The 16455-nt window shown below is 39.8% G+C and overlaps 1 protein-coding gene across 3 annotated transcripts in view; it reads right to left on the bottom strand.

The window, feature by feature from the left end:
- Window positions 1-4354: 4354 nt before the first annotated feature.
- Window positions 4355-16455, bottom strand: part of INO80D (INO80 complex subunit D) — a 61388-nt gene continuing 49287 nt past the window's right edge. For all 3 annotated transcript variants that reach the window (XM_027123288.1, XM_027123278.1, XM_027123297.1), the window contains 5 exons: window positions 15810-15919; window positions 14263-14396; window positions 8676-8893; window positions 7420-7577; window positions 4355-6064 (listed from right to left, as the gene is read on the bottom strand). In XM_027123288.1, coding sequence (XP_026979089.1) covers window positions 4899-6064; window positions 7420-7577; window positions 8676-8893; window positions 14263-14396; window positions 15810-15919 — 1786 coding nt within the window. In that variant the 3' untranslated portion in view covers window positions 4355-4898. The remainder of the gene's footprint in view (window positions 6065-7419; window positions 7578-8675; window positions 8894-14262; window positions 14397-15809; window positions 15920-16455) is intronic.

The raw sequence follows: 16455 nt of genomic DNA, 5'->3' as shown, positions 1-16455 counted from the left end.
TTTTGCTATTTAGAAATAAGGCTAAGTTTGACCCACAATTTTCGCATTAATGACACCGGTCATTAGGAGAGACATAATTATTCATTTATGTTTTATGTTTTCTTTCCTAACTCACTGGTTAGGAAAGAAGAAAATGCTTAACGGATATCCAACTATGTCCTTCACTGATATCTTACTACACATCTTTTGAAAGGTGGCATTTAAAAAACGCTACTTTATTCTACTGAACATGGATTTCGGGTCCCTCCAGAATATGATATTGGAAAGCTTTATAAAGTTCAGAATATTAAGAAGTCATTACATTGTTTTACTTTTCTATAGAATGCCCATGAAAATTCAGTTGTTTTCAATGTATTGAGAGGAAAAAAAAAAAAATCTACGTTCTATCACATATATATTCCCACCACCCCCCTCCACCCCATCCTCAAGAAATATATTTCTTGTCAGGAAAAAATCCTTGGAGCGATGTAGGTGTCTGTGATGAAAGATCTGGTATGACTACATTTTCTTCCAGGGAATCCTTTAAATTGCCTCATTAAACTGCAGAGTTCTGTTGACCATTTAAAAGACCACTGTATTATTCTATATATACCAGATTAAAAACAGAATTTAACAGAATGTTAAAAGAAGGCTAAAAAGAAAAAGGATGAAGAAACTGGAAACGAGACACCTAAACAAAATTTAAAGGAATTTCTAACCCTATAAAACTTGAACTGGTTCGCCTGGTGGTGTTAACATCCTCGTCTTCTTGCGATACCATCCACAGCAATCTTTTGAACTAACGGGAAGAAAAGGCAACGTGCCCCACACAAGCACTGCCGACGAAGCTACCACCCGTCACCACCACTCCCACCATGCAGGGGCACAGGAAGGACTGCAGGCAGGTATCAGTGAACTCACAGGATGGGTGTGACCTACATAGGCTCAAATTCTAGTGCCCAATGATAAAAGCCCAACAGTAAAGGTCAACAGAAATATAAATTTCTTCATGTAAGAAGCAAATTGTACAGCTAGGGCATCTGCATGTATCACGGACACTGTTTCCTTCCAAATCAAAGAACTGTCTTTGCCTCTGTGGATCATGATCACTGACTGAGAACGAGCTCTGATAAGGAAAAGCTTTAGTGTTAGTCGCAGAAAGTGATGATTCTTAACTTGCGGTTGAGAGGTTGGGCTTATTTAAGAAATAAATCTTATAAATAACTATTTGGCAAAGATAAAGTATTAGCTTTCGTTAGCCTTAAACCGCTCAAGACAATAAACTACAATTTTAAGGAAAAGAAAAAAATTTTTTTCCAACTTTATCTCCATACCTACTATTTGCTTCTCATTAAATTATACTCTTTTCATGGAAGGACACTAGACACGCCGTACTGCCTGCCAACATGAAATTGCTCAGGAAGTCATTTATGAAGCAGTTCTATCTCACATGGTAGGTTACTAGAGAAAATAATCCTTTGCCATATAAGCTATGCGACGATAATTAGAAAATTTTTCCATTGCATAGTCTGTCACTTGGTGGGTTAAATGTAATTGCTATTTACTATTGCGAATTGTTAACTAACTACATAACCTACCCAGATGTGCAAATTGCTAAGCCATTTGTACAGAAGAAAAACAATGTCTTAAGTACTTTAATTAAAATAATACTAACAATTATGCAGAGGGTGCAAAGGAGAAAAACACATCTTTCCTTCGGATGCTACAGATCACAGCCAGTGAATATTATACGTTAGAATGGAATTCAGATTCTCAGAGCACAGAATGTATCCATTAACTGCAGCAACTCTGTAAATTAAATCACATTGACACAATCTAACTGGCCTTTATAAATGGTCCCAAAGTACTGCAGAAACAGAGTGAACCTTCTTTGCCACTATTTCTCATGAGTTTAACACTAGAGTGAAAGCTAGTATCCACCTAATTAGATAGAACCTTATATAAAATTTGTTTCTGATTCCAGTATTGCCTTATTATAGAATAAGTGCTATTTTAAAAGACACTGATTTTCATATTTCTGGAGTAAAAGACATTTCATTCCTTTCTTTACATATTAATAGCCAACCTACTAATAGACTAGAATTGCTCCATTAGCTGAAAGAACAACATAACAGATATCTCTGGGTTCACAGATGTTCTTCTCTCTTCCAAAAAGGGACTCACAAGAAACAGCAAGAACAAACAAATCGCAAGCTCGGATATTTGTTTTGAAGTAGACGAAACGAGAAGAAAAATTTGTTTTTTTGCTAACTCCTCAAACCTACACTGGTACTTTCTACAGGTGCCCTTCCTTCAGCTATCATCGTGGGCATCTACACAAAAATGAATTTACTCAAAGTTTTTGGTGTGAAGCTGTAACTGGCAACATTCCTGATCATTTCATGCCTCCTTAGCAGAAAGCAGAAAAGGGCTTAAAAATGCACAGAAAACAGAAAATTGCAAACAATAAAATGTGCAACTTACTGCAAACTCAGTTTTGATAACTGAAGAATTTTAAGCAGCTACCACAAGGGACAAATAGCCAGAAAAATTCAGATCAACGTCCCATGACTTGCCCTTCACTGTCAAAGAAAGGCTGATGAGAAAGTCAATGTGTATGTACCACTTTTACCTCCATAAAAAAGAAAGTCAATGGGCTGCTCTGCTACAACCTTTAATTAGTACACAATGGAGACGGAATCAAATCACTGGGAATGGACAGTTATCTCGTGATGATTATAACGGGATGTGAAGAGTTTAGCAAACTAAATGACACTTTTGAGCAGAGGTAACTACTCATAATCATTTCATTATAGTACATTAAAATAAAAAAGCTTACTAACATAGGTTCACAGGTGAAAAATATTCAGATGATCTCTTCTCACCCTTCAGAATAGAAATTTACGGTGCTACCAAATATAATTTTGCTTTGTGACATAATTTTATAATTTAGACATTTCTCAATCTGCAAAAAAGGCAAAGCTATTAAAAAATAAATCTTCCAATCAATTATCATGATTAAAAAAAAAAACTAAATATATTACAAACATATTTTTGGCCCACAAAAAGAAACTTCAATAAATACAAAATAGGGCATATAATGATTTCATACAGTCATGTGACATTTCCCCTCCATAATCTCAGGCACGTTTTATCTGCATAATGCCTGCTGATTACCATCATTCCTTTAAAAAGCAGAGAAAGGAAAGCTTTCAAAAGAAGGGACTGGTTAGAATTAGCACGGCATAAAGAGCACACATATAGGAAGTAGGAAAATACATCCAAATCTTTACCTATTGAAAAGGAATTAAGATCAAATATTCCCTGACAAATGAATTATTATATCCCATCATTAATAGATATGTTCTCTCTACTCATCTTAAAATATATATATGTAAATTAGACTAGACTCAGGTATAAATAGCCAATGGTATCTCAAGGGACAGTGAAACCTCTCAGCAAAAGCAGAGTACAGATGCCTTTAAAATCTAATTCCACCCTTGGGCGGGGGGATCGGGGGTCGGGGAGAAGGCAGGTAAAAAGAAACCTCACATATTCATTTCATAGTCACCAACTTACTAAACTATCCAATGGGATTTTTAACCCTAAAGTTCTGGTACTTAAAAAAAAAAAAAAAATTTCCCCGAACTTAAACCTAAATACTTAAATTATTTTAAAAGTACCAAAGGGTGGGTAAAATTTGTCTAATTTCCATATTCCGCTTTGAAAGAAACTTTAAAATGTGTATCCTTCAGATATTACACATCACTTCACAACTGGTACATTGATTCTACAAGTGTCTTCAACATTTTACAAATCTTACCAAAGAATCACTACTGTAAACATGAAAAATTCAAAAGCAAAAGATGGATCAAGGAGTTCACAGATCCCATCTTTCCAAACCTATCTGACCTATCCTGCTTTTCACATCAAAATATTTTAATTACATCTTGCGAATATATTCCATGGAAGAGGGATTTAGAAACAAATGCATGTCTAAAAAGGCAATATAACCAACCACCAGACCTCAGAATCGCAGCAACCCTGCAGTCCCTCCAGGCAAGCTTTTCACGACATCTGCAGGGCACTGACATGAATTCAGCTTTTTGTGTTCTGGGCTAACTTAGCAGAAAAGGGTTGTGCTATTCACGCCACCAGACCACCACCCTTCTCCATTCAGGAAAGTCAGTTAACTCAGTGGGAAAGAATGACCAACCTTATCAGGGCTGTGAGATGTGGGAAAGGAGAAGAGCCTTCTACTCATTAGGAAAGAAAAAAAAAAAAATAACAATGGGACAGCTGCTTCCTGCCCTGCACAAAAACACACGCGTGGGTGCACACATACACACAGGCAGTTAAAAGACTAATTGTTTTCTTTTTAATTAAACATGATCACAATTAGGAATGGAATCCTGGCCTCATGTGATGTTTAGCAGTCGGTGCTAAGTCAGAGCCTTGATCTGCCTCTACACACCACTTGCCATCTCTTACACAGGAACTCAATGAATAGGCTCATTCCATTTAGAACCACCTATGTAAAGACCTGGTATTAGAATGGAAAGCATTGATCTGAATACTAGGAAATAGTAAAGGGCACTGGTAATCTGAGGTATCTTTCACTTCTAGGACTTGCTGCTAAAAGTCGATTCTATCCAGTCACTGTGCTGAGCCACTAAGGAAACCACTGGGGGAGAGTGGACCTGCCAGGAGGGAATGAGCACCAGTGCGAAGGAGCACACGTGAACACTGAAGCGAGGTCCACTGTGGGGTAACCTGCTTAACTGGAAAAGGGAGTTCTCCTCGAGTCCCCATCTGTTATTTTTAAAATCTTCTTTAGGAAAAGGGGAGAGGGGTGATAAAGAGGAAAACAAGATAGAAAACACCAGGTTCCCCACCTGCCTGCAAGCACACAGATACGCTCAGTTAGGGGAGGTAAAGGGAGAAGACGCATTATTGGTACTTGTAGCTGTGGCACCTGTCACTGTGAAGCCTGTGGGAGGCGCTATTGAGCTGTGGCTGGGCTGCAGGTCCTTGGGGATGCCACTGTGAGAACTCAGCTGGTGGCCGAAGGCTGCGCTGAACTGAGGGAGTTGCTGCTTGGGAGAGGTGGAGGCCAGCAGTTCAGCAGAAGGCCCCATGCCACTGAAGCTGGTCTGCGGTAACCCCGGAAGCACACTGGAGCTGCTGGGGGTCACGGTGGCGAAGGCAGGCTGTGTGGTCTCTGAGTTCGAAGTGGTGGGTGGTGTGGATAGGGAAGTGGAAAGAAGATGTCCATCTGCGCCGAGAAGGTTGCTAAATGGAGAGGGATCTCCGAGGCTGACAGGGAGATTGCCCCAGTGAGTTCTGGGGTTTACGACTCCTCCAAGTGGCACCTCAAGTTGGGCTGGGAGCAAGTGCTGCGCCATGATGGGCATCTCTGCTGAAAAGGTAGCTGCCATGTTATCACCAGAGTAAGATGTTGTGTGGGGAGAGGTGATATGGTCGCTGTAGGGAGACGGCACGTGCTCACTGTCATAATGGCTTCCGTGGGGCGAGGAGTGTGAATGGTCACTGCTGTATTGCTGTCGTGAGGTGATTAGGTCATCTGCCTTGCTCAGCAGCTGGGCAGGATGCGGCCTCTGCGAGGCATGGCTGCCATCGTGAAGTCCATGAAACTGTCCTGGGAAGGCTCTCTCCCCAAGGGCACTCTGGCTGATCAGAGTGGCAGAAGTAAGGCCAACGTTGGCTGGGGCAGAGAACTGCCCCTGGATCTGCCCTGCCAGGGGTGTAGGTGGGTTAGACAAGGTAGCAGAACGGAGCAGGCTCTCATCCAGCTCTAGACTAGAAAAGTTGTCGTGGACTATACGCCCATTCAGCAGCTCCCCCAGGTCCGTGTTTACCTCTCGGCTCAAGGACTGAATTCCTGAAGCTCCAGTCCCTGTGGAGAACACCCCTATTCCTCTGTCTGACAACTCCTGGACGGGCACACCATCTGACTGGGTGAGCACCCCAATGGTACTCAGGCACTCAAGAGACGTCACGGCCTGCAAGGCCCGCTCAAGCTCCTCGGCCTCTTCGGTGGTGGGGAGGAGGTCCCCGTTCTTGCCTGAGTAAACGAGAGCCATCAACAGTCAGCAGAGCTTTCACCGCCCCAGACCACAAAAATCATACAGCGGAATTATGTGTAACAATATTCTAGTAAGGATCGGATGGAAAGGAAAAAAGTGAAACATTCAGCTGCAGGACAGGTGTGAGGGGTCAAGCTGTCCCGGAACCTGAATCACATCTTCAGTTCGTTTACAGCACTATCAAAATCCGTCTGAGCCAAGTGTTCAGTGCTTAGGAGTCTAAGCACTACCAATTTAAAACACGTGGTGACTATCTGATTTCACGTATGTTTTTACCCGAAGCTATATTAACGTCATTAAAACGAAAAACATGTCAGTCAGTTCAGATCTGAGACAAAAGGCTGTGTGGGAGGAGCCGCCTTTGCTCCTCTACTCTTGGGCTCTTCCAGCTGGAAGGGCAGCTGTGAAGCCTACGATACAGAACTCACGTGCATATCTCAGCGCAACACCAAGCACTCAGCTCACTTCATAGGTTACCTTTTGAAATGCTTTTGCGTTACTCTCTACCCTTCCCCTCTCATCCTTCTCCCATTTCTAAGTGATTTTCACAAAATGGAAGTCACAGGCCTCACTGATTTCATTTCCAATATAAAAAACCCATTGTTAGCAACTTGACTAATCACCCCCAAAATATCCAGTTTTTAATGGTGAAAGAAACCTTCTAAGAGTAGAAAAGATTTCCCCTGAAAGCACTAGAGAATTGGCAGTATTAAGTCAACTTTGTTCTGGAAAAGTGCACTTCAATTGAAGTACATGGTGGGGTATTAAAATGAGGACAAGTTCTGAAAGGTTTCAATAAACTCAAATTTAAAATGTCTTTGTTCAAAAATAAACGAAGGGTGTATATGTATAACTGATTCACTTTGTTATAAAGCAGAAACTAACACACCATTGTGAAGCAATTATACTCCAATAAAGATGTAAAAAAATAAAATAAAATAAAATAAATGAAGGTAGGTGCCTTCCCTGGCGGTCCAGTGGTTAGGACTTAGGGCTTTCACTGCCACGGGCCCACATTCAATCCCTGGTCGGGGAACTAAGGTCCCGCGTGCTGCGCGGTGAGGCCAAAGATAATAAATAAGTAAAGGAACAAAGTTATAAACGTAGCTCTCAAACCTACCGATCCACTAAGGCTAGGATATCAGTCTAAAAACTGTACATGCCTCACCTTCTAAAAAGAGTAAAACAGCTTCAGTGCTTTACCTTTCCTGTCTCTGGCGAAAGACGTTACACGTGAGGAGGGATACTCCAAACATATCTCAAAAAAGCTACCTCCCCCTTTAAAAAACTCATTTTAAAAACCAGTTTTCTCCAATCAAAACATTGACCATACCTTCAAAAAAATCAAAATCTTGTAAGTCATCAGGTAGCCGCGGCAGGACGTCTGAAAAGTCCTCCTGGTTCAATTCCAAGTCATGTGGAATGTCAGTGATCTCATTGGCAATGTCATCCGGCAGCTCATCAGCACTCAGCTCTGGCGTGGACGGGCTCCTGGGGAAGACGACACGATTGGCCCCGCCCCCCCCACTTGACCTCCACATCAGTGTCCCCAAGACAAGTCTGTCGATGCAAAAACGGAAAATCCTAACTCAAAATGTCTCCCTTCCTACTCTAAGAGAAGAAATTCGGAAACCAAAACGACAGAACTCGCCATATGCAGTTACACACTTCTGCAACGCTTACCCATGTATTAAGAGAAGACAACCATTTGGAGATACTATTTTTACTGCAAATTAGAATGAATGACAATTTGGTGCACTAGTAAAATGAATTACAATTTGGTATATCAAGTGTGTCTTAGTACTTTATAGTAGAATTTAAAATCTGGTCAAAATAATAATTAAAAAAAAAAAAAAAAGAAACAGGGCTTCCCTGGTGGCGCGCTGGTTAAGAACTCGCCTGTGCCAATGCAGGGAACACGTGTTCGAGCCCTGGTCCGGGAAGATGCCACATGCCGCGAGGCAACTAAGCCTGGGCGCCATGGCTACTGAGCCTGCGCTCTAGAGCCCGTGCTTCGCGACAAGAGAAGCCACCGCAATGAGAAGCTCACGCACCGCGACAAAGAGTAGCCCCCGCTCGCCGCAACTAGAGAAAGCCCGCGTGAAGCAACGAAGACCCAACGCAGCCAAAATAAATAAATGATGAATGAATGGATGAATGAATGAATGAATAAATAAATAAATTTAAAAAAATGAAACAGATAAAACTGGGATGTTTAGCTGAAACAGAAGCCTCATTCATCTGGTCAAAATGCTTATTACCCCTGACAAAATTAATAATGCATCAGATTTCTGATGGAATATTTCTGTTGGAACATATATGGAATTTCTGTTGAAACAGAAAAATCTGAGAGTAGTCAATTAAATTCCCAATATCAGCATTTGCTCTCTTGGTTATCAAAAGCTTTACTTCAGATCTAACCCCATCAGATATTTTGTAAAAAATCATATTGAAAACTACAAGGTCTAGGCTTATATACCAAATGGTTCCTTTAGCCTACTTCCAACACTAGAAAAGTAAACGAAGCCAGATGTTCTGAGAACAATCAGAACACGTAAAGCAGACGTAAACTCTGGCGCCACCACTGACCGGATGTGAGAGGCCTCCACTGGCAGTGAGACGCTGGTGGGCATGCTGAGGTTCCCCTGAGGAACTGCAGGGGGAATGGGCTTTTGGGGTCGACGAGGTCCACGCCTTCTCTTCTTCTTGTGTTTTTTGGTAAGTGCAGGAGGCTTGGTTTTTTTCCTGGGTTTCCTCTGCTGCTGGTGCTGAACTTTACGGGAGCTATCTCCTCTCAAGAAATTATCCTTTGGAATGAATAAATGGGTATTTTTAAACTGAGATTATTTGGGAAAAACCAAACAGCTATCTGAAAAAAATACTTATATCTCTTAAAATTCTATATAGTGCCTAAAACTATGTATAACGATAATTAAATGAATAAGAAATTCATTTTAAAATTTAATTCAAATCAATTCAATATATACATATAGCTCATCCCACATTTACAGGCATTGTCATAGGTGCTGTAGTATAAAAAATTGAATAAAATTTGATTTGTGCTCTCAAAGAACTTAGTCTCCCATGGGAAAAACATGACTACAAGGATACATAAATACAGTAGAAAAAATTGGGCAATAATGATATAAACACCTTCTAAGGGTACACAAAAGGAAAATCCTGTATTTGTAGTTAATGTGAGATTAAAGGACAAACAGGATTTTAAGTTGTTGGGATAAGGGGGAAGATCATTCTAGGCTAAAGGAAATGGCACAAACAGACAAAAAGGACAGCAAATAATTGGGTATGACTATTGCTCGGGGTATAATGGAGGACAAAATATAAAAGTAACCTGTAAAGAAGTCTGGAACCAGATCCTATATGACTTTGAATACTCTGTTAAGGATTTTAAACTTTATTTTATAGGCAATGGGGAATGAGTTTTGATGACAGGAGTACATGTTTTAAAAGGATTAACTATCCTGCTAGTAACGTAAAGGGATAAAGAGAAGAGGCAAGTGAGTGGAGGAAGAAGTTCCAATCAGAGGGCTATTTCAACAAGTATTACGAGACTGATAAATAGCTGAGGGCCAAGTGAGCAGGAATGGAAAAGCGACGGCCTGTTGAGAGAGAATTCTCAAGATGTGACAGATCCTTGGGTGTGGTGAGGACGTGGGGAATATAAAATTCTCAAATGTGTCCAGGATTTCTAGCTGAGGTGATTGTTAGGGGATAATGCCATTAGTTGGGATACAGAACACAGCAGAATCAGGAAAAAAGTTAAGGAATTCAGTTGGCCTCAGACAGAGTTTGAGACGTGAAGACGTCCAGGGAGGCAGGAGAAAACCGTATCTGGTGCACAGGAAGGAAGACAGGGATGGAGATGGAGACCTGGAAATCTTGACACAGTAAAAGTCCTTCAAATAATTTATAGGGACCAGGGAGACATGGTAAAGAGAGAAGACAATGGGCACACAGCTTTATAAAACTGTTGCAATTAAGTGAGGAGGCAAAGGAAGAAGAACCAGGAAGGAATAGAAACCTGCACTACAACTAGCTTTCTTCAGCTAAGTACCCTTAAATCTGAAGACCCAGATGCACATTTTACTCTCTCTACAATCGGAAAGCATTTTACAATGACGGCATATTATTCCTGCCGTCAGCCAGGTGATGGTCATTACAGTTGGTGCTGCCTACATGTTCAAAGTTGGTCATAGCTCTTTGTCCTGTCATTGTTTGAATGAAGGTATATGCATTGTTGGTTTTACATGCAGAGGAAAAACTGCTGAGTATGCAGAAAGGCACGAAAAGTGGCAGTGTGTAAAACTGTTACTGGTGAAGCAAATATTCATTATTGAAGAACTGACCACAATACCCCCCACCCACCTTTTTATTGCAAAGCCACAACCAAAGGAAAAAGGAAAATAATCCACAAAGTGGACAAAGCTGTGTTATAGTAGATGTATGTAGAAAATACTGCCTTTCACACACCAAGAATTAGCTGAAACCAGGAGTGCTATAGAAGATAAAAATATCTACGTCTATCTATCTAAGACTAAAAAAGCTATTTTGGTAAGTATAAAATAAAAATTTTAAGTGATAAGAAATGCACTGTGCAACATTTTTTCCTTCTTGGTGGTATATAAAACAAACGTGGTTTTTACGATTGATGTCACCTTTGAGTTGATGAACTCAGTAATAATTCTTATAATCAAATACATAAAAAGACCTGAAGACTAATAATTATCACTAACATCAAACAAATTCAGAGCAAGAATAAAATTAAGCATAAATTCAGGAAATCTAAAAGATGTTTAATCCCAGACAAATACTTGAATCCAAACACAATTACAGACTCAAAATTCACAAATTTAGAAAACAACAAAAAAGAGGCTGCTTCCCAGACTCTGTAATTCCTTTTGGTTCAACACGTGACATCTACTTTTTTTATGCCCACTATGTAACTGAATAAATAGTGAATAAGCAGCTACCAGTACCCACCAGGTGCTGGCATCCATTCCAGGATTTCCCTCTAGGACCAGTGTGAATCTTGAGCAGGAGAGAGGAAGAGAGCTCTAGCCAAGAATATACTAATCCTACTGGCTCTGCTTCTGGGCTTCTGTCTTCCTCTCAGGCTTATGCTGTGTAGCCACGCAACGTGTTTGGTAAGGTGCCAGCTCCTCCACACAGAAGTGCCCATGACTGAGACCCTGCCTGGCCCTTGGTGTTCCCTTACTTAGCTCCTCCAAAGAACACCTGTGTCCTAGAGGCTTTCCTAAAGCCAACTGCTCATGTACCTAAACTACCTACAAACACTGTTCACTCCCAGCATTCTCACTGTCCCATTCTACTTCTACGCAGGACAACCCATTTAGTAACTTACCATCTGTTGTATGGTCTCATACCTGTTGAATACCATGTTCTGTCTGCCAGCCTGGACCTCGGGCAGCTCTAGCCTCTTCTACCAATGGCTGTCCTATCAAGTGGCTGAGTCTAGCTCAGAATCTCACCCCTATCCCCCACAAGCCATGTGCCTAACCGATAATTTATTCAACCATTACTTACGGAGCATCTTTGTTCCAAGCACTGGGGATATAGTAGCATTGAACAAAAAGATGTTCCTGCCTTTGTGAAGTTTACATTCTAGTAGGGGGATTCAGACAATAAACAAACTAAAAATGAATACATAATGTTAGGCAAATATAAATGTTAGGAAGAAAAATAAGGTAGCGTACAAGGATAAAAAGTAGCAGGGTAGAGGGGAGGCAGAAATGAACTGACACTTGATCAGAAACCTGAATGAAATGAAGGAGTGAGACATGGAGAATCTGGGGAAAGAACACTCCAGGAAAAGAGAAAAACAAGCAGAAAGTCCCTGAGGTGGGAGCATACTTAGAGTGTTTAAGAAAGAGCAAGAAGGCCAATGTTGCTGGAGCTGTGGAAGTGAGGAGAGGGTATAAGACGAAGCTGGAGCGGTTGCCAGGGCCAGATCAGGAAGTGCCTCATAGGCATGGTAAGAATTTCAGATTGGATTCTAGATGCGATGGGAAGCCACTGGAAAGTTTTGATCAGGGAACTAAAATGATCAGATGTATATTCTAAAAGGCCTGCTCTAAAGGCTACATACTGAATGATTCCATTTAGAAGACATTCTGGAAAATGTAAAATTATACGGACAGAAACAGATCAGTGGGGATAGAAAAGGGCTGACTACAAAGGGCAACACTAGAGACTTTTGGGGGGTGATGGAATGATTCTGTATCTTGATTATGTATCTGTATGCATGTCAAAATTCATAGTACTATACACTAAAAAGAGTGAACTTTACTATATGTAAATTCAAAGACAGTGGGACCCACATGCATAGTCTACCCTGGCTGATCTGTGAGCAACACATCCGGGCACAGGAGGCGTGGCAGGAAGAAGGGAGACTAATTAGGAGGCTATTACAATAATGCAGGCAAAGATGATGGTAGCCAAGGCTAAAATGGTAGCAGCGAAGTTCGTAAAATGTGTGTGAATTCAAGATATAGTCTGAAAGTAGAGCCATGAGATTTGCACAGTTTTTATCACCCAGTGTTAGTCTCTCACTGGGGGACGGATGGAATACAAGTGTTTGCTCTACTCTTATGTAATTTTAAACTTAAAAATAGCTCAAACTAGGGCTTCCCTGGTGGTGCAGTGGTTGGGAGTCCGCCTGCCGATGCAGGGGACACAGCTTTGTGTCCCGGTCCGGGAAGATCCCACATGCAGCGGAGTGGCTAGGCCTGTGAGCCATGGCCGCTGAGCCTGCGCGCCCGGAGCCTGCGCATCCGGAGCCTGTGCTCCGCAACGGGAGAGGCCACAACAGTGAGAGGCCCGCGTACCGCAAAAAAAAAAACCAACAACAATAACAAAAAAAAATATGGAAGTCATTCTTTAACCGTGATAACACCTCAATAAGCTAACAAAAATGTCTATATTTTAAATGTCTTAAAATTAAAATGGGAAAGTAATTATTCAATATTTGTATACATAGTTCAGTATACAACTTTTCAAAATATATGGTCCATAAAGGAAATCTAGAAAACAAAACAGGTTCTTAGAGAAGAAGCCGGTAAACTTCATACACGGCTACTGAGGTCTAGAAAGGATGACTCATTAGTCCATGTTATACATATAGCTAGTGGCAAAGCCAGGACCACAGTGTTACACTACTAAGTCCTGTCCAATGGCCACTTGGTTACCCTGATGCATCCCTGCAAACTAAAATATGCTCATAGCAGGTAAGAGTTGTCTTATTCAATTTTTTAATACATAGGTACCTAGCACAATACCTTGCAAATAGCAGAACAACTCAGTAAGTGTCTGATGGGTGAAATGCATTTATTTTAAGTGATTATATAATTCAGGCAGTTCACTAATTCAGACTTTTCTCTCCAAATTATTCTGAATTAATTAGGGCTTACGCTACCAGCATTAACTAAAGCAATAATTAAGTCCAATGGAATTATAATAAGGGTTGGCTTTTGGCTGAAATTTCATCCAAGATATTCGCAGAATTATATATAAGAAAAGCAAAATCCTAGAGAAATGGAGCAAAGAAAGATCTTGGGAAATCTGCCTATGTATAAAAAAATGTATCTTGAGAAGAGAAGTATAGACTAGCTATAGATAATAAACAAAATGACCACATCTAACTAACTACTAAATACTTTCTAGAACAGTGTTTTCTTTCAGTGAGGGTATAAAATTAATTCAATCAGTTATGACCAGCATTTCTTTTTCTTTTTTTTAGTGAAATAGAAGAGACTACAAAATATGAGGTCCTAAAAGAGTACTGTTTCACAAAACTCGTTTCAGTGATTTACATACACATATAGTTTGTACTAAGTCATAAAATATTTCCTACTCTGGACAGCTATCAAAACTTTGAAAGCCTCAAGCTATTATATATAAGATGGATAAACAAGTTCCTACTGTACAGCACAGGGACCTGCATTCAATATCCTGTGAAAACCATAATGAAAAAGAATATGAAAAAGAGCATGTATATACATATATGTATAACTGAGTCACTTTGCTCTACAGAAGAAATTAACACAACATAGTAAGTCAACTATACTTCAATACAATTTAAAAAATATATATATGAACTTTGAAATCCTCTGTTGCAGAAAATAAAATTTGAACTTACCATTTTTTTGGCATGTTCTTCACACAGAGGTGTCTGGTGTGTAATGTCAAAAACGGGCACAGAGCACTGCTGTCCATCTGCAAACTTGGCCGTGCAACTTGAGAAGAGTTGCTGAGAGCGGTTCAAGAGGATATCTGGGTTTTTTTTAAGTTAGGAATAAAATACACTCAAACCATTTAATTTTTCGAGCTCTACATAAAATTTGTTTCTTCCCTAACTTGTGCTTAGTAAGTATAAATTTTATTATCTATAAAAGCTAAAGAACCAACCCAACTACTAAGAATAGAAAAATGATAATAGTTATCATCTTTATTTCTCAGAATATACTTCTGAAGGAGTCTATTTTGCTAATGAGCTTCTAACATGAGTCTCCCATTGTGATTTATGGCCATTGTGATTTCTGTTATTTAGACAAGCAGGGTCATTTCCTTCCTAACACATTGACTCCTAAAAGTTCCACTATGATGATTAAAAACAAACAAACAAAAAACTTTCTTTTAAGGAAAATTTCTGCCTAAGATACTCATCAAGAATAAATATTTAAAGATATAATTACAAAAAACTTGACTATCCAAATTTGAATTTTTCATTTCACACTTCCAACACCAAACTCAAACTTATAACTTACGAAAAATTACTTTTAAATCAAAATTGCACTGTTAAAATTGGAACATCAGCTTTTTATCATCATCATTTTTAAGCATCTATACTTTTAGCCAGCCACTAACTACATTTCCGTAGATTTACTTTTTATCTATTAAGGAAATACCTTTCCTTTTTCCTTTATGCTTTTACGGTTAAGGCTATTTATAAAGCCTTTACCGCATAGAAACTACTGCTGAAAAAGCTGTGAAAATACAACACCAAGAACAGAAAGGAAAGCAAAAATCAGACAGATAGCAAAGAAAAGTAATTGCAACTATATAAATTTTTAAAATGCCACTCAACTTCGAATGTTTAATAAAAGTGAAAGTAATAAGATTTCATAACCAGTCTGAAGCTCCTTAACATAGGTTTTCCTCAAGCATATCCTGTCTTAAGATATATTCTTTCCTAGTCAGTGATGTTTGTTATCTTTCATCTCAAATCAGCACCATATTCTATAAAAATAGCAAATTAATCCCATACCAAAAAGTGTACTGTAAAACTGCATAACTTTCTTGGAAGACTAAAAACAGTTTTTGAATAATGGGATTTGACTTTCCCATCAATGAGTGTCATGGTTGCCTCATACAAACTACCTAGAACCACTGGAAGGACCAGAATCCTATTAACAAAATTTATTTAAGTGACAGCCACTGGAAAAACCTACTACTTGCTGTCAGCTTTGCTCATTTTGATATGATTCTTGAATACAGAGTCACAATGATATAAGCAGAAAAAAACTATTCAGAGGACACCAAGAAAATCAGAAGTAATATAAAAATTATTTTCAATTATTACAGTTATGATTTCAAAAGCCATTCATCACTTGGCCTGAGAATGAAATATATCACCCCAATGAATTAGTACTTTTCAACGCACACTTGATTTAGTTAAGAGGATACGTTGGAAACAATGTCTGGTGAATGGAAGGGCTTTATTGGTGCACTGTTCACCCTTCACGGTCCCACTGCATGCTGCTGGCTCCACCTCCTTCAACTTGGTCCGGCTTATGCTAAGGAACAAAAGCCACAAAACTGATTTTTAAAAATGGTTTAAAAATCCAGGGCAATTATTTAAATAATGTTACTACTCTGTAACACCCACATTTTTAACTACCTACGTTCATTATTTAAATGCAAATATGGGGGCTTCCCTGGTGGCGCAGTGGTTAAGAATCTGCCTGCCAATGCAGGGGACACGGGTTCGAGCCCTGGACTGGGAAGATCCCACGTGCCGCAGAGCAACTAAGCCCGTGCACCACAACTACTGAGCCTGTGAGCCACACTACTGAGCCCCTGTGCCACAACTACTGAAGCCCGTGCGCCTAGAGCCCGTGCCCCACAACAAGAGAAGCCACCGCAGTGAGAAGCCCGCGCACCGCAACAAAGAGTTGACGCAACTAGAGAAAGCCCACATGCAGCAACGAAGACCCAACACAGCCATAAATAAATAAATAAATAAATTTTTTAAAAATGCAAATATGAATTACAATGACCAGTTCCAATACTTTTCCAACCTACTGACAAAACAAATATTACATTATAATTG

The sequence above is a fragment of the Aethalodelphis obliquidens genome, unplaced genomic scaffold (genome assembly GCF_003676395.1).
Source record: "Aethalodelphis obliquidens isolate GAN/ISIS:26980383/991018 unplaced genomic scaffold, ASM367639v1 scaffold2, whole genome shotgun sequence".
Classification (NCBI taxonomy): Eukaryota; Metazoa; Chordata; class Mammalia; order Artiodactyla; family Delphinidae; genus Aethalodelphis; species Aethalodelphis obliquidens.
Note: the sequence above shows the minus strand (reverse complement) of the source record. Positions and strands in the feature narration are given on the sequence as shown.